At 48.5% G+C, this 23,375-nt stretch overlaps 1 protein-coding gene across 6 annotated transcripts in view; it reads right to left on the reverse strand.

Annotated features, from left to right (window-relative positions):
- Nucleotides 1-23,375, reverse strand: part of PAX5 (paired box 5) — a 134,851-nt gene that overhangs the window by 108,778 nt on the left and 2,698 nt on the right. For 4 of the 6 annotated variants that reach the window (XM_050328845.1, XM_050328844.1, XM_050328843.1 and 1 more), the window contains exons 2-5: nucleotides 19,318-19,483; nucleotides 14,759-14,956; nucleotides 10,686-10,750; nucleotides 8,581-8,709 (exon numbers count right to left, since the gene is read on the reverse strand). In XM_050328845.1, the coding sequence (XP_050184802.1) occupies nucleotides 8,581-8,709; nucleotides 10,686-10,750; nucleotides 14,759-14,956; nucleotides 19,318-19,483 (558 nt within the window). The remainder of the gene's footprint in view (nucleotides 1-8,580; nucleotides 8,710-10,685; nucleotides 10,751-14,758; nucleotides 14,957-19,317; nucleotides 19,484-23,375) is intronic. The other 2 variants (XM_050328848.1, XM_050328846.1) reach the window with 2 other exon arrangements.

The following is a 23,375-nucleotide window of genomic DNA, read 5'->3' on the forward strand; positions in this document are numbered from 1 at the left end:
CACTCTGCTGAAGCCAGTGACAAACCCACAAGGCTTCACCCTGGAGCCAGAGGAGAGCTCTCTAGAAAATAGGGGTCCCAGGGACTGAATTAGGAGAAATGCAACAAACATGTTTGATATGCACACAAGACAGCTGATAAACCTCTCACTCAGAAGGGGTAGCTGTGCTGGCAGAGACTTTTCTTGCACTGAGTTGTCAACAGGTTAGCATCACCAACAGCCAGGGCAAAAGCAGCCCATCACTCCACACCCCTCAGGCACAAGGGCATCAGGACATCCCCCTCTGGGAACGGCTGCCTGCCAGCCACTGCCATGAACCTGGCCATGCTCATGTCCACAGGGACCCCACAGAGGTCATCAGCTGGAAACGGTGCCCCAGAGCCAGGGATGCAGGTAATCCCTGACACCCAGCATGCTTGCAACTCATAGCATCACAGAGAAGCTGGGAAGCACACTGATAGCTAAGAGTGTGCAGTGCTTCACCGTTCGACAGAACAGGCTTTGACCAAGGAGGACTTCAGCTCACAGACTCCATGACCCAGCCAGCAGAGCCTGGTCCTTCCCAATCTAGAACACTGTCCTGTATGAGAAGCACTCAGGTGAACACATTGCCCTCAAACATCAGAAGAGCTCAGTTTGGATGCTGAAATGTCTTTTTGTTTCATTTTCATGCATTTAGACATTCAGAACTTTCTCAAAAGCTAAGACTACATCATTTTAAGACTGCTGTAGCAGAGGTTTGAACTGGCTCATGTTTATTCTTTTTTCCCTAGAATTTCATGAGGAATGTCAAAATATTCCCCTTTTCTCTCAAAGAGAAATCCTGTGCCTCCTGAACTCCCCTTGTTAATGTCTGGGATGGCCGGATCAGCAGCAATAAGCCCACAGGTGGAAGGTAGTTCTTGGAACACTCAAGGGTTTTATTCTTATGCCTTGGGGCAGTCAAAGTCCTCCTCCAGACATCCACCATCATCCATGGGTGACACCGGCACTGCTAGTGTCAAACCAATACCGTCCACACGTGACACCATTACTGATGGTGTAAATAAACCATTGTCCATGGGTGATGTTATCAAGGTTCATGTCAAACCTCCAGCATGGCCAGAGTCTGCTACCACTTCAGCACATTCAGAATGGCACATGTAAGATACACAGAAGGTAAATATGAAAAGCGAAACAAAAGAAAACCCCCGCTGTTCTGGGAAATTATATCCAAGGACTAAAAAAAAGAGCTTCCAATGAAATGTAAAAGAAAAAAAAGCCTCCACAGGCCACAGATGGCACAGATGAAGCCATCACTGCAATGTAATAGCAAAGTCCACAACAAACTCCTTTTAAAAAGATAATGTCAGAATCCACGTAGTGAGAAAAAAACATCTCTTTTGAGGAGTTAAAAAACTGACAGGACAGCCTACCCTGCACTGCAACCCCTGTAACAGAACCCTGAACACAACAGTCTGCATCAGCAGGAGAAATTCAGATCAGTATTTGCTGACCCTGCAAAACCTCATTCTCTTCAAAAGCTTCATCTCATTATAGTCATGTAGTCACTGGACTTATCCTCTGGGGTAAAAACAACTACAGTGAGTAAGCACTGCTGAAATGGCACTAAAAATCATTAAAGAAAATTCCAACACTTCCCTGGGATTCTGGAGGGGCTTACTTTCTCTTTCACCTCTGTGTGCACTTAGATGTCTGCTTCACCTGGTCACCTGCATTACAGAGTTTGTTTTCTGATTTTTATGTGTTTTCCCACTGCCTCTTTCCACCCATTGCTGACTCAGCAGCAGGGTCTTTGTCCTCATCCCAGGTGCTCCAGCTAAACATCTCCCCAGAGATGCGATACAGTCATGAGGTATGGTCAGTTCCTTCCCCACTAAATTGGCAGTCTCTCTTATGTCCCTTCCCAGTCACCACTGGCCAGACAGACACTTAAGCCCTTTGGCACCATAAACTTGAAGTTTCTGTTGGCAGGTGATTTTTTTCTCTCCATAACCTCCTGCTTTTTCCTCCTCATAGCTGTTCTGCTTTTCACTGTTTCCTTTGCAGTTCAGATCCCCAAAGGCCTTGGTCCTTTGCGCACCACTTGCACAGTGCAGAAGACCCGAGGAAGAGCTGGAGAGGACAGGCCAACGTGTATCATCAGTCTCAGGTGCCTGTCTGGGGTGAATCAAATTATAGGGACTTCTGTCAATGCCACACCTTACCAGTGGTTAATTTTTGCACCAACCTCCATCACGTGCTGGCTGCAACATGTGTTTTTCTCCTGATGATGCCTGGAGCGTGGGCAGGCAGCACAAACATCTTTGTGGGCTCCTTCACCTCCCGCACTCCCATGTCAGTACCATGACCCCTCATTCAGCAAGTCTTCCCAAACAGGGATGCTCAAACCCGTCAAGCCAAAAGTGCCTAAACTTACTCAGGAAACCACAAGGTGTAAATCTAGAGTGGGTGGAGATCCCATCCCTCCTCAGGAGGGGAGAGGGCTTTTACACCAGAGCAGAGGCTCACTAGAGGTGTCCTGGGATGAGCAGTACCCTGAGAGCACAGGCAGAACCAGGAGCCAGATCTTCTGCCAGCACTGACTGCCAGGAAGAGGGGTCTACAGGTGGTCAGAGAAGTCCCACATTTCAGGCATCAGAGACCAAAGACTTTGGTATTAGATAGAGTAATATCTCCATTAACAAGGTATCTACAATGAGATCAGCTTTGCATTCATGAAAATTTGGTAAGCCACAGCTGGAAAGAGGGGTTTACATGTTCATGACTAACCTCGTGGCTGGCAGGGCTCTCCTTATAGTCCCAGCCCCTCTGGGGAATTACAGGCAGGCACAGCAGCTCTCATCTCCCAGGGCACTCCTCTGGCACAGAGCTCAGTGATGAGGTGAGAGCTCTCTGCTATCACAGGCAGGACACTGGGACCAAGAGGGCAGAGCAGGCAGATATTTGCCTCTGGCATAATAAGACAAAGCAGAAGGATACCTCTGAACACAATCCATCTGCCACATGAACACACTGCAGATCATGGTGTAGACCTCAAAGAGGTCTGTATGGGCAGAGCTGTGGACATCACACCTGACCACTCTCAGAAGAGCTGAGCAACAGTGTTGTTCTGGTGTTCAACTTTGAAAGAAATGGAGCTAAGCCAAAGGGGAAAAAGTACTTTACAAGCCTTCACAGCCATATCCTAAATTAGATACCCTGGAAGATGCATTGTCACTTGACCCCAAGAGGAGATGACAGAAGATGCTGGCAGCACCTACTCCACACCAGACTCCCTTTGGAGGCCATTGACCTTCTGTCATGCAGCCTCTGAGACAGCTGTGCCCACATCCCTGCAAACTCTGCCTAGCTATGAGTGTAGTTTCTTGTTTCTGTCCATCTGGGAAAACACAGCTGATGGGCCTTCTATGGAGGAAAGTCACATGATGCAGAAATACTCTGTATCATCAATCTTTGCTCATGTTTACATGTGTTTGCTTTGCTTTTCCCTGTCTCTCTGTCCCCAGACATGTCATTGACTCAGTGAGATCCTGCCCACCTTCGTCACTGCCAAGCACTTCACCAGCTGATCTCCACAACGGCCATGGTACTGCTGCCCTTGAAAACAACCCCAGCAGCTTCAGATGCTGCTCAGGTCAGTGCTGCTTGGATACCCAGATGTGCCTAACCCAGGGCATCCCTTCATGACAATGTAGTGACTGTAAAACAGGATGGTTCTCTAAGACATTGGGTTGCAATCAGTCCCAGTCCTTTCTCATTTCCATTAGGGTCCCAGCCCCTCTTGGAGGTTTATCCTCTTAGACAAAAGGCTGTGACCCAAACACCTAGGAACACACCATGTCTGTGATTAAAGGCAAGGCATTTCTCAGAGTTCAGTTGAGAAAATAAAGCACCAGCACGTACATCATCGCACTAGGTGCTGACAACAACATCAGGTTATGATTGGTAAGAATGAAAACAAAATAACTGGTACAAGTGGAGGTCTCCTGCCACACTGGTTTCAATTCCCCAAACTGCTCCACTTCTGAGAAGACTCTGTAAAGGTAAATTTGAAATAAAGTCTGCTCTTTGGTGCAGGTACTTAAATCTGACAAACCTGTCCTGCAGCAAGAAAGGGAGGGTGGGGAGCATCTCGTGCAGCAGTGTGTCCTGCTCGATTTGAGCAGACAGGGCTATAGACACTTTGCTGTCAGGCACTCATGGCTGCATGTAGCCTTTTCCTCTAACCAGTTGCATATACACAAGGGAAGCACACAGGCCAACTGGTCTAGCACAGCCCATGTCCCTGCAAGGAAATGCATTATCTTCTGTGTCACCATGGCTGCACCTGAGCAGTGGCACAGTGCCCCTCCATGCCAAACCCTTTGTTAGCAGACACCAGCTGAGAGGATGACAGCTTGCACACTCTAAAATCGGGCCAGGGCAGTGACAACCCTAGAGTGGGTTTTGTTGGTTTTTTTTCCAGAAGCTGAAATTTGATGATCCTTGTGAGTCCCTTCCAACTCATAGGACATTCTATGATTCTATGATTCTAACCATAGCAGGATGGGCCAGATTACATTTATGCCTAGGCATCGATGGTCTCTATTTTAGCAGCATACAAGTAGTGTTAGTTGGTAGACATGACAAATATCCTGAACGTACAGAGCAACTCTTTATGCAAGAAGATTTCAGGCTGGCTTGGCTGCTGCTTATATTCACCCACTGCCCTTATTACCTACCAGTATCAGAGATTTTTGCACATTTCTGTGTCAGAATTGAGGGCACAAGCATACTTCTGTGTTCTTGGACTGGGCTAAGCTGCTAAAGCATGTAAATCTCTAGGGGTGCAGAATCAGAGGGCTGGTAGGAGACTCACAGTCAGGCATACACAGCCCAACATAACATGCAGTATTTGATCTAAGGGGCATCATTCCCTTATGGAGGAATGATCTGTGTTTTGTTAAAAGCAAGGAGGAGCCACAAGAATGGAGATTCTCATGATCATTCCAACTCCTCTTCATAAACCCTCTGGCAACCAGTCTCATCTCTCTGCAATGGTACAGGAACGAGCCTCTTCCCACAGACCCAGTCCCAGCCCCTGACAGCAATCACAGAGCAGAACACAAATGGCCGCTGCCTGCACCAAAGGTGGGACTCGTATACAGATGTGTTCAGACCAAGCAGCTCAAGCCCTACACAAACCATCAAGCAGAGGGCTCTGCATGAGGTGCAACTCCTTCACTCAGCATTGCCCCCACACACTGCCCCACTCCGGAGAGGTGAACACTCCTGGAAAGGGCCAGCAGGCACAGTGTACCTTTCATAGAGTACAGGGCTGGGCTCTTGGGGAAGCAGGAGTCCTTTGGTGGAGGGGTGCCACTCTCCCGTAGAGACAGCCCCAGCTCTCAAGGAGACCCCAGATGAGAGGCACGTTCCATGTCTTGGGCACACATGCTTGCTCCAGGGTCCCTCTCAGCTGACGTTACAGCAGGCACACCACGTTTGGGCTTAAGCCCTTCTGACATCTCTCTCACACCTGCACAGCTCTGCAGGATGGAAATCAGTGCTGTTAAAGAGACGAATGAAGGGAGAAGGAGGGGTGCGCTCTACCTTACTTTCTCCATCTGACCCTTCTTTCCCCATCATCCTCAGAGCATCCTCCGGAGTAGTCCAGTGCAGCCCAGCAACCTCCTTCATCCACAAAACACGCCCTGGTTTCCTATGTGCCCACCTGGGGACAAAGCTCCCTTTTGCCCTCTTCTCAGTGCTTGACAAGGATTATTTGACCCCACTTCAGAAAGCTTTGACTTCCAAACAAGGGATGCTCAGCACTTCCCAAAATATGTACCCTTACAGGTGTCATTGTGAGACCACCACTGCCTACCTGACCAGCTGTGGCCAGTGCAGTGTAACCTGTCCCTACATGTTCACTGACTGTGGGCACTAGATGGAGCATTCGTATTGTTCTGACTCAGGGTCTTGCTATCCTAAAACAAACCCCATTCAGGGCAGGCACTCCAGCACAATCACTCTATGCACCCCTACCACTCCTCTGCACCTCTACAGGCCTTCCTTGACCCATGGGGCCAGGCAAATGTGCATCCACAACACTCAAGGAGGCAATCTGTAGGCAGAACAGTGAGGATGCTACCCAGCTTCCTCTACTGTTGGAGGCTGCAACAGCTGCCTGTATCTCTCTACTTTGTTACAGAACAGCCTGCACATCGTGTCAGTCTCCAGTATCATGTCCTTTAACCACAATTGAAAGCAGCAGATCCCCCATGAAGGCACATCTGCTCCAAGTCCATATTACAATAGGGAAAAAAATTACACCTTCAGCTATATAAACCAATGAAGACTGTCTGATTTGGCTTGCCCCTGTTGCTACCCAGCAAGCTCCCCACTGGGTTAAAGACTGGTGACATCTGCTAAATAATTGTCAAGAGTAAGAACAAAACTGGGTAATGAATCACACCAAGTGTTCAGTGCAGCTGGAAGTTGGAGGGGCAAGTCAACCCACCTCATCCCCCGGCCAAGGGTAGACAGAACAGCCGGAACTGCTGCACAGCCGGTGGCTCCAGCAAAAGTGCACAGGGAGGCAGAGCAGAAGGCATACACCTTCCAACAGTTATCAAGAAACAGCACATCACAGCAAAGGACACTATGTGAGGGGTTTGCTGCGGAGGAGCCTCTCCAAAGTCGGGAAATGATAAAGTTAACTCTGCCCCCTTGTGCATCTACATCATGATACAGGCCATAATTAGGTGACATGCTTCTCCTCTTCTCATCAGAAGCACATACAGCAGATACGACCCAGCTCCCTGTCACCTGCAGCACAGACACCTTCATGGGCACCTCACACACACTCGCACCCATCCAGAGGGACCTTGTGCTAAGCAGGATGGGAAGGGGTTAGGGATACTCCTGGGGATCCTCCCAACAGACAGTGTTGGAGTATTCGACTATGCTGCTTCACACCTGCAGCCCTGAGCCTGTTATAAAAGCAGCTTAAACAACCTGCTGAGGACAGCATTACTGCCCGGCTTAGGAGCTCAAAACCCATGACTCATCCTGCCAGACTGATGGAGATTGCTTAGATATGACATGCTCACTTCCAGATGTGAACTGGCAAAAGCTGGGGAGGTTCTCAGCCCTGCTTCTGGGAACGGCTTTTGCTTCTCAAGGAAGAATTAAATTCTTTTCTCTGCTGTTAAACCAGAGTCTTCTCAAGGGCACTCAAAATCTGGCGCCTCAGGAGAGTGCTGTGACAGAGGAGGCATGTGGTCTCAACCCAGACAGCATCTCTCCTGACCTAGTTGGTAAAATACAAGACTTCCACCCTACCTGCTTTAATGCTTGTATTTAACTATGCACTTGTGGCCTGGATTTGAAAAAAGTATTAGATGTACAATCACAGAGTTAAGTAACAACAACATATTCAACAAGTACCTGAGCACAGGGACATTTGTACTCCCACCATCAGACCAGTTCTCACATAGCTGAAAGTGACCCCATCAGCTTCTGGCAGTTGTTCCCCCAGTTGCAGTAAATATAGCTGTACTCTGATCGTGTGCTTCCACTAAAGCATCCATAGGCACATCATCCTGTTTGTGCAACTCAGGCACCAGGATGCTGGCATGGTTTTAGCTGTGTTTCTCCACAGTTTGGAGGGGTTAATGCCACAACAGCTTCATCACACCCACCCACCACCCCCTCCATCCTGGTGAGGTTGGGCAGCACAGCACAAAAGGGGCAGTGCACGGATGCAGATCCATGCTGGCTGCAGGGTAGTGCTGGACCTGCACCAGCAGCAGGAACTGAGGAACATGAGTGCTCCCCAGCAAGATGCAGAAACCTGAGACAGCAGGAAGAGGAGGACTCCTGCAAGAGACCTCCGCATCCTCAGCTGTAGCATCCCTGCTATGGGTCTGATGTCCCCTCCCCTTCACAGCCACAGCCTCTTTAAGGTCTTACAAAATGAAAGGAATGGTCCTTCTAGTCCATCTCTGGTACCCTTCCCTCCAAAGGATTGCTTTCAGTAAGATGCAGAACAAAACAGGACCATAAACCTTGTGGTGGATCTGAGGCGTACCAGCAATATCCAACCCCAAAAAGGCTATGCTCACTTCCACCTTCCAAGACTGACAAAAGCCCCTGGTGCAGAAGGACCTTAGAGAAACATCATGGCAGATGGCTCTGCCCTTTATTTTCTGTTTCTTTGTGGCTATTTCCTCTTTCACGTGTCCACAGAGTCAACACAATAGTGACTCTTTCCCTGTTCACTGGCAGGAGGGAAGTTTTTCACAGTTGGGACAAGAGTCCAAGGTTCAAAACTGACACACTGCCAGAGTTTTCTAAAACACCCAGATAAGACCCAAAGAGGTCCTGCTTCTGGTCACCAGATTACTCCAAAGGTCCCTGACTTGGCTGTAACCTTGGCAAAGTCCTGCTGAAACAAAACCAAACCGCATCTCAGCCAACGGCAAAAGATGTCTGCAGCTCTGTCACATCACACGCACAGAGTACCCACCCCAGCCCCAGCCCACCACTCTGGCCATGCATCGGTGCACACCCCCAAGAAACAGCTCCTGCTACCTTCATCCCGCTTGCGTTTGTTGTTCTCAGTACTGGGGGAGGCAATTCCCAGAATCCCACTGATGGAGTAGGATGAGCCAGCAGAGTCAGTGGTGACAGACGACACCTGTGTGACAGATCCTGTGGAGGCTGCAAGGCAAGGACAGGCGGTCAGTCACAGGATAACATGGTTACCAACCTATCCAAAAGCCACTGGCCCCCATGGCATGATGAAGGTCGGCTGGGCCTCTGCCAGCCACCATGGCCCCTTCAGCTCAGGAAGGACACTCATCCAGACCAACTACACACAGTCCAAACCAGCAGCATGCCACAGCAGCCCAGTGCAGCAGTGGCAGCAGAGGCACGGTCAGCCCTCGCCCCTATCACAAGATGCTGGGTGCATGCATTTTGAAATTGGAGGTGCTTTTCCTTTAGCAGTGAGATATTTCACCCTTCTTGAGGCTTGCTGGGAACACTCATTGCTTGGGGCAGCAGAAGCCACCCACGATACAGCAGCCCATGTCACCAGCAAAGGTGGACAGAGCTTTGCGGGAACACAGTCATGAAGAGAGAGAGGAACTGCCACAAAAAGGGTCCTGGGCCAGGGACCTCCTGGGAATAGAGTAACCTGCATTCACTGTTCTACGTGTGCTACCTGCATCCTGCTGGACCTCCTGGCCACTGAAGATCCTGCACAGCTGGGGTTACCCGCAGATGGACAGCTGAATGGCCCCGAGTTTACCGAAAATATGAATAATATCCACTTTGCTTTGGCAGAGACATTAGAAAAGGGTGCTGGTTGTGTCCAGCAAGGGGGAGGTCAGTCATCATGGCCAACACCAGCTTGGAGTTGCCACACCACTCTGCAAACACTGTCCACATGATGCTGTGGGAGTCCAAGTTACAAGGAAGCAGGTAGAGGAGGGAGCACACCATCAACTCGATCAGCTCATAGACTGAGCCTGCCCTGCCACATCTGGATGTTCTGAAAGTCACTGCATAGACCACAAGGACAGGGTGGGGAGATATACTTCAGGACCACATCAAAGACCCCTAGCCACAACTCACAGAGAGCACAGTAGTGCTGCCGTTATCAACTCCAGGCCCTGACAAACAAGATTTTTCTTCTCTTCCCTGCTCTTGTTCTTCTCAAGGAGAGACAGGTCTTAAACCACCACAGCAAGAGAAGAGATGCTTTTCCTCCCCTGAGATTGTTTTGCCATTTCCTGGAAAGGCTGAGGACATGGGGTCTGCAGTGTGACTTTTCTGACAAGCCAAAAGAGCACAGGCAACTCTGCAACTTCTCTCTCTGTCTCAGGGTGCCAGCACACCCTTGCCAAACACGTGGTACCAAACATTTCACCAAATCACAGGTGACAGCATAAAGGCAGAGAGGAGCTATCCCCACACCATCTCCTGCTGGGCAAGGGCTGACCTGTGCCCCAGCGAGTTTTGTGGAACAAGGACAAAAAGAGAGCAGCCCTGAGCCCTGACTGAGCCCCTACATCCCTGCCACATCGCAGCACAGCAGCACCGACGCCCCACAGAAAGACACGGTCATCCAGGTGAAGGGCTGAGAGTGCCTCACCAGCCTGGGTGTCTCCTGCTCCAGCATCACCTGCCTAAAGACGCAGCATCACTGCTCTGCAGTTGAATTAAAAGTTTCAGAAAGTTTTGCTACCTCTTCACTCAAGACTGCAACTGCACAAAGAATTATGGAAGGGATGGCTGATAGATGAAAAAAACACATTCAAAACTACTTACTGACTAATGATGCAGAAAATGTTATGAATAAGTATCCCTTTCTTGATTTATTACTTTAATTATCTGACATTCTATAGACCCCCATTAGTGGGGTTTTTTTGGTTTAGATTTCAATTTTCTGTCTCATGGTGAAAGCTATTTATCATAATAATCAGTAAAATTCAAAACCTTTTAGCAGTATTTATAAAATTCATTTACTATGTTCAGCCCTTGGAGAATGACAAAGAAGGCGCATTAGCACGTGTGCTGAAGTGTTTTATGCAGAATTATCTGTCCATAAGAATGATTAAAAGTTCTCTAGAATATTTGTAAGCCATTATGTGGAATTTTTTAATATATTTTTTTAAAGAAGTTTTCTTTACCTATGCTGTGACTGGAGGCTGGGACCTGCTGATTGGGTGGCTGCTGCACCTTTGTCCGTATGATCCTGTGAGCAGTGGAAAAGAAACAACCACTTAGCATTAAGCACACAATTGCTGGGGGCATCAGACACTATTTTTTCCATGCAGAACACCTATATCAATACAAAAATTTCCTTTCTGTGTATGCTCCCCTTGTCATTCACCAAAATATGGCAGTCTGGTGAGTGGACCCAGGACCACATTTATGCCCCCCTTCCCCCCCCCCCATTAGGGACATCTGGGTGACATTTCACAGAATCACAACATTGTTCAGGTTGGAAGGGACCTGATGGGTCATCTGGTCCAACCTCCTTACTCAAGCACGGTCATTCCAGAGCACATTACACATGATTGCATCCAGACAGTTCTCAGGATGGTTCAGAGTTTGATGCTTTGGTGTCTCTGAGGACCCAGTCCTCACCACCCAGGAAAGAGACAATCCATAACTATCTGAGCAACCGTCTGGCCAGCACCCCATCTGCAGGGAGCTGGACTATTCTGAGCCCAGAGGTCCCAGCAGGCTATGGTTTGCACTCTTGGGTGATGGGACACTTTTGCAAAGCTGTCCCTAGACTGCCCCAGCCATGGTACTCACACAGCTAGAGAGACATTTGGATACCTTAGAAAAGGAGCTGCTTAGCCAAATTATTATTACTAAAAAAAAAAAAAAAAAAAAAAAAGAGAGAGAGAGAGAAAGAAATGTAGGAATTAATGTCAGTCTTAAAACCTGAATGACCACATTGTCATCTCTGGGGACATACTGCTCTGATTTATATTTGCACCAATCAGGAAAAATTCAGAGATACAGAAAAACAGAAGGCATGTGTGATGGTGCAGGACAAAGGGCACCTGCTACAAAGAGAGATGCTGGGAAGATGCTACACACAGTGCTCACCTGCGCATGTGCTATGGAAAAAGATAGGGTCAGAAACACTTCCAGAGATCACACAGTTCTGCTTCCAACTGCAGCAGAAGTGAAAGGGGCTGGAAGGAGGCATGCCCTTTGCTCACCACACATTCCCCCCGCTTCAGGCACTGCTGGCACAGCAACAATGCCACAGTGAGCATTTTTTCTCTCTGTGCCAGACAAACTCTCCCCCTATTCCTGCCTGCCACGCATTTGGAAGATGGGAAAGGAGGGAGAGTGGTCTCACGGAGCAGGCATGGGGGTGCGCTCACAGGAACACACAACACTTCCTTGCTGGAAAGCCCCACCGTGAGCCAGCACAGGGACCATTACTGGTGACACCCAACCCCATCCCAGAAGACTGTGTGCTGCCTTCCCCTCCCAATCCTCAGAGGAGTCTGATGGAGTCTGGCAGGTGTTTGGTCTGTCCACAAGCCATCTTTTGGCTGCCAGCCTCTGGATGTCAGGCACGGTCAGCGTATTGGTCCCAGTGGCACAACCCTCAGGACAGTCAGCTGAGCACAATGGGCAGGAGCAGCTGTGACAGCAGCTTCAGTAGGGGAGCACAGCCAAAGCAATTGGACCCTGCATGGGTGAGAGTGGAAACAGCCCCCTGTACAAGGCTGTCATGGTGAGGGAGGGGTGTCCAGGGCCTTCTGACACATAAACATCTTCATCTCTTGACGGATGGAGGGCTGGAGCAGTTTGAAGCAGCTGGACACCTCTCAGCTTATTTGGGCAAAGCTAATCACAATGATTAATTAAGTCATAATCAGACAGACTTGCTCCTGCTATGGAAGAGTGGTCTGTTATTAATATTAACGTTATTAATTAATAATAGTAATTATTATTTACTCTTATATGGGGTTAGCAGCTCAAACTCATCTACTAAAAGGCTTCCTTGGCAGTGAGGATGTGCTGGGAATAGCCCGTTCCCATAGCCCCAGTGTTTCACAGGAGCATCATCAGCATCCCAGGAGGGAATAGCACAGCTTCAAGTAAGCCCCCTGCACCATGGACATAGGGACAGGGGACCAGGGCAGAAGGGACCTCCTCTGTGCAGAAATGCCAACTGCAGGAGCACAGGAACCATGCTGCAAGATCTGGCTGGGCTCAAGTGTGCAATGACCAGGCCGCCCCTGATTTGCTCCTCAGTGGAGAGCAAGAGCATCATGAGCACAGGGCTGCATCCTTCCCCGTCCAGCAAAGCCTCAAAATGTATACTCAATATTAAATATGAGATTAAAGACCACAGAGTATTGAAACTGGGAGAATTCAGCATTTAAACCAAGTGTTTTGATGTGAATTCCAGGTTCTTTGTCACATGGCTGTTCTTGGGTTTTCAGGATGAGGACCCTGGCCAGCAAAAACTATTCTCCAGCTACACAGACTGAATAAAACAGATTGCATGCATTTCTTAAAAGGGATTTCAAACCTTTGAGAAAAGAATAAGATTTTAGCAGATTAGAAAGAACTGAATTTGCAGCAAAAAAACTTGGTGGTGGATCATAAAATGGGTTTCTGATACAAAGGGAGTGGGGGTGTGGGCATCATCAGTGTGGAAATACACAAGAACACAGCAAGAGAAACATAGAAACTGCCTCAAAACATGACTGGAAGCCACTTAAATCTCCCTCTTTCCTAAAGATATGAGTGCCCTTTTGAAGTTTTTTGGAGGATGTTTGAAGTTCTCCTATAAAAACACAGGACTGCTTACAGCAGCCATGCTTCTCACATGACTCCAGCTGATGTTAATGGAAGCAGAGCTTTCCCCTAACTATTTGATATTCTCCTTTGTTTTTCCTAGTGTCTGCATTATTTCCTTTAAAATACTCTCTTTAAAACTGAAGACACCATGTCCGTAGAGTTACTACATGCTGCTCTGGAGCCTCAGCAAGTCAGGGGTTCCCAGTCGACAGCAAGAGGCATGCATGAACTGACCCACTTTCTTCTCTTAGATACATGAACATATGACTCAATGTTCAGTCCATCAAGGCAGAGACTGCACTTTCTGCTAGCACTGGGGTAGCCACTCCGGCTACTCAAGCGGTAACTCCATGAATGCAAATCAGGTTGTGATAGCCAATAAAAGAATATTGCATCAATTTATTTCATGTCCGTGGACAAAAATGAGACACTTTACAGCAAGCTGCATTTGAAGAATTTGCATGCAGTTGCACAAGTGAAAATCATCTCAGCAGTGTAGTGATGTGGAAGCCCAGTATAGAGTGAAAACAAACGAACTCTGCTTGCCATGGGTGTGTGTGAGGCTGCCCAAGCACTCTGCCATCCAAGTATTCATCCTTTACTGTTGCTCTGGCAGGGCTGAAGCCATCATGAAGTATTTCACTGGGTTTTTCTAACACCAGCCTTATACATCACTCAACTCGGGAGGAAGTGGTGAGTACAGAAGGTGTAACAGAGAAGGCAGTAGGTTGGAGCCCCTTCAGATCCCCCTGCAGGCCCAGTCCTGACTGGTGAGGTTGTAGCAAGACTCTCAAACACAGGACTGAGGCTTCAAACGAGATTCCCTTGCATTTCTAGAAAAGGAATTCAAGGCCACTTAAGTGCATCCATGTAACAAGCAGATGGCTGTGGTCCTTGGACACTGTTAACCAAACTCCCCTGGTGATATTCATGCTGAGCATAGGCCTGGGCCAACGTCATCAATACAAAGCAGGTGTCAGGGGATTGAATGGCACCCATGCCTTGAGCCCCCTCTTTCCCAGATGACTGCCACCCTACTCAATGGGTGTACTCAGCTTCCCTTCTGGGCAAAGCATGTCTCACTGAACCCTCACCACATTGAGCAGAACTGGGGCTTCATTCGAAACAAACACACAGGGTCATTCCCAGCAAGGTTCCCCCATTCACAGACTGGGGAAAGAACGGGAAAGAAGCAAAGGCTGGTAGCAGAACCTGCCCTCTCCTGGAAAACCCTCATCATCTGTGATGCTTCAGCCACCAAGGTGAGCCTACAGCTGCTCTCCAGCCCCGAACACCTTAGGGAAACATGTGAAGCTGCCTTTCTTGCAAACAGCCCCAAACACCCAGTCATACTAAAAGACAAGGACACAAAGACAGTGCTTCCATGCAGCATCCACCCCAGGACTATACCGAGCTTTACCTGTTAATGGAACTGACGCTAGGCACGGTGTCATTGTCACACACTCGCTCAGCAAGAAGCCTGTCCCTGATCTCCCAGGCAAACATGGTGGGATTTTGGCGTTTGTACTCTGCAATTTTTTCGACAACTTTGGGTGTGGCGACCTTTGGTTTTGATCCTCCAATCACTCCAGGCTTAATACTCCCGGTTTCATAATACCTGGGACAACATCCAAAACAAAGCTTTAGTTATCACACACAGACAGAGAACATGCTCTGAGATTTATAAAGAACATCATTTCAAGGTAACCAAAGGCCAGCAAAACCCGAGATACATCTTCACTTTCACATACACATTTTCTGCCTATGTAGTGCTTTATCACCTAATAGATTAACTTATAGTAATTGGAATTGGGCCTCTGGATACAGTATATATTTTTCTGTAATAGCAAGACAAAAGAAACAATGCAAGATTAAAGGGCATGCTGAGATCCAAAATTAACTGAAAATGTGTGTTATTAATCAGCAGTACTGGCAATAATAAAAACAAATCACACCAAAGAACACTTTTTGCAGTGGACTCTTATGTAGGAAATTACTGCTTCTACAAAAATTCTGGCATTAATATCTACAGCTTGCTATCATTTTAGAGTAAAATAATGGCTAGGTATTCTGTTTTATTTGCACACCTGGAATAAATATGCCAGTATATCTTTTTTTCTATTTTTTGGTTTCAATATGCATATTAGAGTTTTAATAGTTCATATTTTTAAAATGTATTCTTTTCAGTATTATATTTTCAGTAGTATCAATCACAATTTTTGAGGGAAAGGGAGCTGCCTTCACTCCAAGGGGATGCAGCTGATGCAGGGATTGGTTTCTGTGACCAGCCCTTCCTCAGGCGTTGCATCTTCACCCCCACCGGCAACTCTGCTGATACCACGCCCCCAGGAAATGTGGAGAATGGGATCCCTAAACCAACAGAAATCTGACAGAATTCTTCACATATAAAGCACACAAGAGCAACTGCTTTTGGTAGTTTTGCAAGAATACATGGCAGCTGAGATCCCTGGGCCAGGCAAGACTCCCCCTTTAATGAACAAAGTACTGAACATGCTGCTAAGAGCAGAAGTCGCACCTTATCTGATGAGGACCAGAATGGAGACCAAGAATGAGACCGTGCTTTTCTCCGCTGTGGTCGGAATGCTCCATGCAGAAGGCTCTCTCCCAGTCCTGCACTTTGTATCTTGTAACCAGATGAAAAACAAGCCCCATGCCTACCTTCAGCCACCACACCACCTGCCCCAATTCTGCACATCCCTTTCATATAGAGCAAACTCCAACTCCATCAGCCTCTCAACTGGATACCCACCAAGCTGTACTCTCAGAAGCTCAAACATGACCACTTGCTGCTCTGTAACCATATTTCTAGCTCAGAAAAAAACTCCCAAGCAAGAATATAAGGCTGTTTATTAATACATTTTCTCTACAACTGACATAATCATTACATAAAGAAAAAAAAATGTAATTCCCCCATTTTTCCAGCCTGAACAAAGCACAAACCGACTGCATAGCCAAAGTCTGCCTCACTGAAACACACAACCACGTTCATCAAATTTCTCTCAGGCTACCTATCTTTCAGTCTTCCTGTATGCAGGGCCTAAAATTCCTTCAAAGACACTGAGACCAAATTGTTCATACATGTTCTCAGATATTCTGGGTGCAGATGCTGACATGGACTTAGCAGTCTCCATGAGCCATTAAAACAACTCTAAAACACTGAGTGTCAGAGATGGATTAACCCTCCTGCTGCCCCTAAATGCAGAGAGTTTTAGGGTAGAGAGGCAAAATCCAGCTCCTCATGAACTTTGACAAGAACATGACAAAATAATGGCAAATATGGCCCATAAATTTTATAAAACCTGGCACCCCTTATAAAACCTTGGCTGCTCGCAGCTCTCCTGTGAGGAGCATGTAGAAGGCAGCCAGACAATACCACAAATGTTAGGAGACAACAAGTCACAGTTTTCTTAGATCGCCAGAACAAGGGATTTCACAAACATTTCTCAGTGTTTTTCTCCAAGAGCACCCATGGTCAGTTCTCTGCACCATAGGACAAGCCCAGCAGAGAGGAGCATCCCCAGCAGCACCAGACACTGTGCCTGCACACGCCAGCTGATGCTTTCCCACAGCCAATCACCATGGTAGGAAAGCCACCATAGCGAAGGGCCTTGACACCACAGTGCTGCAGCTGTGGTGAGCTCACCAGGGGACAAAACCCTGGTGCCCTTTGGGACAGCAAGACCACTCCCAAACTAAGTCTTTAATCCCTGCCCACTCTCACAGCCTCAAGTCATGTCAAGGTGCACATGAGCCCATGGGAAGGCTAGACTTGCAGGATTGGGCACAAACTCCCTTCCCTGGGCATTGGGGGAACTCACAGTGATGGGGACAGCCCTCACCCTGCACTGCTGCTGACATCCCTCTCCTCTCGACCTTGGTGATGAACCTGGGTGTAACTACAGGGCCTGCAGTCTATACAGCTTTGGCATCCCTGACTCCCACCTCCATTTTAAAGGCAAAAATTGCTGCACATCATTTCATGCACATCAGGACAAGGCCTTTTGCTCCCAGAGAGTTGCCAAAGCAAGTGGAGGGTGAGCATGCCCATGGCACCCTCCTCCGAGGGGTGAGAGCTTCATTTGCCCTGCAGCTGCTGGTTCCCTGCCTCTGGGTGTTTCTTAAAGCTGCACTGGGGCTTGAAAAATTCCAATCATAAAATTCCCAGTGTAAGGATCCCCATTTTTCACATATATGAACACATATGAAAAAACACACACAACACAAAGTTGCAATTACAGAGACATTTTACCCACTGTAATTATTAGTTGTGAAAATAATGAGCTATGAAATTTCAATTTATTGTTGACAACTTTAATGACAGAGCTCTGGAGTACAAGTCTCAGCTCTACAGTGCAAATATATCTAGCAATAGACCTAAACTGTCAAAACTAAAACTATCAGACTTTTGCCTGGTGGGTAAATAAATTGGCTGTTTCCAGGCTATGTGTGGGTCCTGATGGGAATTGGTGGCAATTCTGCTGCAGTAGTGAGCATCACCAGCCAAACCATACCAGCCAAACCACGCCAGCCAAGTGGGGAGCATGGGCCTTTGCTGGCTGCGGATGCAGAGCCATAAGCGAGTGAAACAGCCCATGGTAGGCAGGATAAAGCCCATGGAAAATTTTCCTCTATAAAACAGTCAAGGCATCTGTGTTCTCAAAACTGCACTGGGAAGAATGCATGTAGCTTGCCAGTGAGGACACGTAACTTCGAGGAAGGCATGAGAAAAAAAGCAGGGACACTGAGCACAGCCAACGTGCTGGCTCCTGCAGCTCTGAAACTGAGTGGGGCTATGGGGGTTCCGCTCACCAGTTTGGGCGAGTACAGGTAACATGTATGTGGAGAAAATAGCGACAAGAACTCCGAAACCAGAGGCCTGTGAACCTGACAAATCTGAACACTTAAATGGCCACCCCGTGGTAAGAAATGCTGTTAATCCAACAGATCCCATGCATGATACTGCAAAAAAAAGGCGTAACAGTCTTTGCAGCTATGCTGTGTCCAGTAAGTAGGTTAGAAATTAGGAAAGAAAAAGACAGTTAAAATAAAAATAGTAAAATTCTAAACAATTAAATTAACTGGGAAAGTTTAGCAAACAGATTGGGAATCAACTTTTCCGGATGAACAAGAAAAACATACTCTGAAAAAACAAATTTAAATTTCCCTAATATAAATTGCCAATTATATCTGAATACCTGGGTTTAAAAAAAATAACTTACACAAATTAATTTTAGATTTGTTCACAAAATTAAAAAAGATAAAAAAATAACAAAAAAAAGCAAGGATGGCATTTTTTTTACCAAAATCTATGTCAAATTTTAAAATGAAACCACGAAATAAAATTAATTCAGAGTTTAATTTCCTGTGCCATGGTGTTTGGAGCAGTTTCCACCTGAATAGAGGGCTACTTCCAAAATAGCTAAAATTAAGATGGTTCTTAGTTTCTTATTGTATCCTTTACTTTCATAAACCAACAGAAGAATGGGAAAAGATGTTTAATTGTAAACAGTAGGACATATTGCAAAATAGCCTATATGAGTGCATGCAATGTTGATAAAAGTATAATGATAGTATTGTTAAAAGACAGTTGTCTTCAGGAAGCAAAACGAGTAACTTCCACAACTTCTACTTTTTTTTTCACATTTTGCTGAACATGACTGCCAGGTTACCTCTCTTTTTCAGGACAGCTGCAGGACGTATGCCATATATAGAGCAAATACACACGGCATTCTGCACTTTGCATTAGAATTACATATGAGAAGATGCGAAACAAGACATAGTGGCTCTTTCTTTCCACATCTTTCCATATAAAACCACAAGCGATCAGGAAGCCCTTCTCCTCACTGGACTGATCTCCTGACTTCTACAAGTCTCCGTTTGTTTGTAGCCTCCAGTTCAGGACCAACACCGACACTTTCCTCTTGACGAACACAGAAGGATTCGCCGTCCCCCCATTACCTGCCAAGTATTTTGCTGACACAGCCATGGCTGACGCGGAGCTGCCGGGAGATGTCACACGGTCGGACCCCTTGGTGGGCGAGCTCCACGATCCTCTGGCGAACGACATCTGGGAGGGGGCGGCCGTTCACAAAAACACCCCCCAGCTGATTCACCCCTCCATGTCCTGAAACACACAAGGGAGAGGAAGAAGGGCAAGGAGAAGAGCTGTGTGAGAGTTTTAGACGTCTCTGCAGAGCACAGTCCCCGGGTCCAGCGCTCCCTGGCTCTGGGCATCGCAGCCCCAGCATCGGTCCGATTTGCCTGGGCAGAGGAAGGGAGGCGACCACACTGCCGCAATGCCACTCACTGAAGGCATACCGGGGTCCCTCGGGAAAGATGGCCACGGGGAATCACGCAGCCGTGTCCGGCACCCCGGGTTAACCCCAACCCTCCTCCCAAAGCCTCCTTCACCCAATCACGAACTCCAGGGCAGGCTTGGTGCTGCCCCGCGGAGCAGAGGCTGGTCAGAGCCTCTGGCTAGGAAGCCAGTGGAAAATAAGGCTGGGTGATCACTCAGCCCACACACTGCCTCTGTCTAAATACAGGAGATACCTGAAATGAAACACACTGTGGTTTTGGCTTTGTTTTTGCAGATGCCTTGAATTAATCAAGGCGGAAAAGGGGGAAAAAAAAAGAAAAGAAAAAGAGCACGATTCTGCTCCTAAAATTTGCAGCAGTCTGGGCAGATATTGCGATCCCACAAATAAAGCATGAACACTTGGACAAACCCAGTATATTACTCTTATTTGAGCAGATTTGCACCCTTCTCCTTTAGCACGGTGAATCACGTATATGGTGGGAAACAGAACCCTCTTGGAGGAATAGCAGTGAAACTGTGTAAACCTCATGAACACATAATAATCCCATGTACCAGGAGGTAATATAATTACCCCTGGTGTTGCTATTCATCCAAACTACTTATATTACAGAGGAGTGGAGAAGCTGAAAACAAGCCACAGGGGCAGTACAGATGCCAATTCTTGAAAAAAAAATAATAATACAGAAAATCTCTCTATTTGCACAGGGCTTGAACTGTATTGAATAAGCTGACAAGCCAAATGCCTCAGTGTTAAAAAAAAAAAAAATAGATTATAGAGAGCTATTTTTATTTAAATCCGGTCATTTCACTATTGATTAACTGCTGTCAAACTTTGCAAACACCTTCTAAAACTGTCAGGACACATAATGAACCCACATGAAATATGTGATGCTAAGCCCTATGGTGAGCAGACAAGAGCCTGCTCTGCCTTCTCCGTGCGAGAGGCAGACTCTGACAGCGGCTCAGGCAGCAGCGGGCTCGTACTTCCCTTCCGAGCGCCGGGAGTCCGGAGCGGACTCCGGTGGCGGGACTCCTGCCCAGGGAGCTGCCGCGGCACCCGGGACGCCGGGGCTGGGACGAGGGACAACTGGGTGGCAGAGGCGAACGGGAGGTTCCCCACAAGGCTGTGGGGAACGAAATCTCGGGCTCCTCACCTCTTCTCAGAGCTTTAAGTTCAGGGAATCATGCACAGTGCACTCACTGTGAGGAGGAAGATCCTGCGGTGTTGTTCATGCAAGAGGAGACGGAAGAGGGGGAGAAACAGAACAGAAGAAAAGAAAAGAAAAAGGAAAGAGAAGGGAAAGAAAAAAGAAAAGGGAAGAGGATGAAAAGAAACAGGAAAGAGAAGAGGAAAGGGAAAAAGGATGGAATGAGAAAGGAAACTGAGAAAAAGAAAGGGAGGAAGGGGAGAGGAGGCAGGAAGGAAAGGAAGGAAGAGAGGGAGGAAGGGAAGAAGGAAGGGGGGGAAGGAAGGGAGGGAGGAAGAGAGGGAAGGAGAAAAGGAGGGAGGGAGGAAGGAAGGAAGGAAGCAAAGAAGGAAGGAAGGAAGGAAGCAAGGAAGGAAGGAAGAAAGGAAGGAAAAGAGAAAAAAGGAAAAGAGAAACAAGGAAAAGAGAAAAAAGAAAAAGAGAAAAAAGGAAAAGAGAAGGAGGGAAAAGAGAAGGAAGGAAAAGAGAAGGAAAGAACATGAAGAAAAGAGTAGGGACGACATCATTAAGACATGCGTTTCCTCATGGAAGTGGCCGAGTCGTCCCCCCGGAGCCCGTCCCAGCCCCCGGAGGCCGGCAGGGCTCGAGCCTGCCCAGGCCTGGAGCTTAGGCCCTCCAGGCACCGGGAACAAAGGCGTGGGCCGCCGCAGTCCCTTCCCCCAAACCTGCCACAGCCCCGGCAGCAGCATCGGCTCCTGCCCGCCGGGGCGTCTCCGCCGCGGCCGCGCTCCCGGATGACTGCAGGCCGGGGGCCCCGTCGGGCCGTGGGCTGCTGGAGCCGGAGGGCATCGAGCTCTGTCCCCGAACTGGTGCGGGAATGAGGCAACCGCCCCACCGCCGTGCCCCTCTCCGGAACCCGAGGCCTCCACAGGGAGCGGGAAGGGGGAGAGACTCTTGTGCTCTTTCCGGCGGGGGCAGCACAGACAAGGGGTCGGCGGGCCGAGTCTGGAGCTACGGTGCAGCCGGGACGGGAGGGGAACGAAACGAGCCGGGGTGCGGCCGGTCCTGGGGAGCCACTGGCGGGGATCCGGGGATCTCGTCTGTCCTCCGGCCGCCTCGGAGCCCCCGGGACCCTGGACGGCGGCCGCCAAGGGCTCTGCCCATGCGGGACTAGGAAGCCGCGGGAACAGTGTCGGGACAGAAGGGCCCGAGGTGCCGCTCTGGATCGCCCCAACCCAGTCCGCTGTTTTCCCGGATCGAACCACCGCTCCGGTCCCCCGGCGGATAGCTACCACCGCTGCCCCCCCGGTTCCCCTTTTCACCACGGTCTCGACCCCCACGTCCACCGTTCCACTCCGAGGAGACGCGGGTCTGGAGATAGTTTGGCAGAGAATGGTCCCCGTGACTACCCAACCACGGCCGAGACCGGAGCGAAGACACTAGCATTTTGGTTCTATTCCTTCTGTTTGCCCCGAAATTCTTGCGGAAGACATCGATTTTCCACGGCCGCGAATGACGGAGGGCGCCGCTGAAACCCGCCGCAGCTGCACCCGCCTGGGGTGTCCGGCCCCACGCGTGGAGCCTGTCCTCTGTGGGCTGCGGGTCCACTTGCCACCCGCGGCAAGGGGCGCTCTGGTGGAAGAGGGTTCCACGCGCCCCCTGCACCGCGGCCTTTCCGGCTTTAAAGTTCGCCTTCAAATAAATGTGATTTTGTTCAGTGCCGGGAGAGAATTAAACGCGGGTATCGAACGCCGCGTTGCCGCAGGAGGGAAAGTCCGCTTTCACGCGGACGGCAGATCCCGTCACCGGCCGCCGCCCCCGCTCTGGACAACCTCAGAAAGCCAGTGACAGAGAGAGGGATGGGAAGTGAGCAAATGAACGGGAAGCGCAGGGAACACGAGGGAGGGAGGTAATCTCTAGCCCCGGCGCTCGGTGGTTTATTTTGCAAACAAATTTCTTTGACCCGAAGGGCTGCGGTGCACCGGGAAATGAGATTAGTTCTACCTTAAATTTCCTCGCAATCTCTCGCCGTAATGCAGCGTTTAACTCACCGTGAGAGAAGATGTCATTTCACATAACACTGTGCTAATGGATAAGTCTTCCCCGACCTCTCAAGCACAACAAATCTCAGGCGAACCCACAGCGCACGACCTGTTAACTTCACCGGCTGCCCGCTCCGCCGCCGGGCTGCCCGATGCCGGGCTGATAGCACCGCGATCACGACGCCGTTCTTCGGGGTTTATAAAGAAAAAAAAAATCTTCCCTACAGCTCCACTCCTCGCTCTTCGCAATGGCTCGGTTTGGATGGTTTCAGGGTTTATTTGGTGTGGGTTTTTTTGGGTTTTTTTTTTTTTTGGAGGGGGGTTTGTTTGTTTGTTTGCTTTGCTTTTTTGAGTGGTGGGGTTTTGTTTTGGGTTTTTTTGTCTGTTTGTGGGAGTTTTTTTCTTTGTTTCTAATTAAGGAATTTCAAAATGTTGAAAAAGAGGAAGGATATCAACTTTTCCGTTCGCCGGGAATACCAGCTGGCTTTCTTCCCGAAAATTTGATTT

Source organism: Myiozetetes cayanensis, unplaced genomic scaffold (genome assembly GCF_022539395.1).
Source record: "Myiozetetes cayanensis isolate MyiCay16 unplaced genomic scaffold, myiCay2020 scf4, whole genome shotgun sequence".
Lineage (NCBI taxonomy): Eukaryota > Metazoa > Chordata > Aves > Passeriformes > Tyrannidae > Myiozetetes > Myiozetetes cayanensis.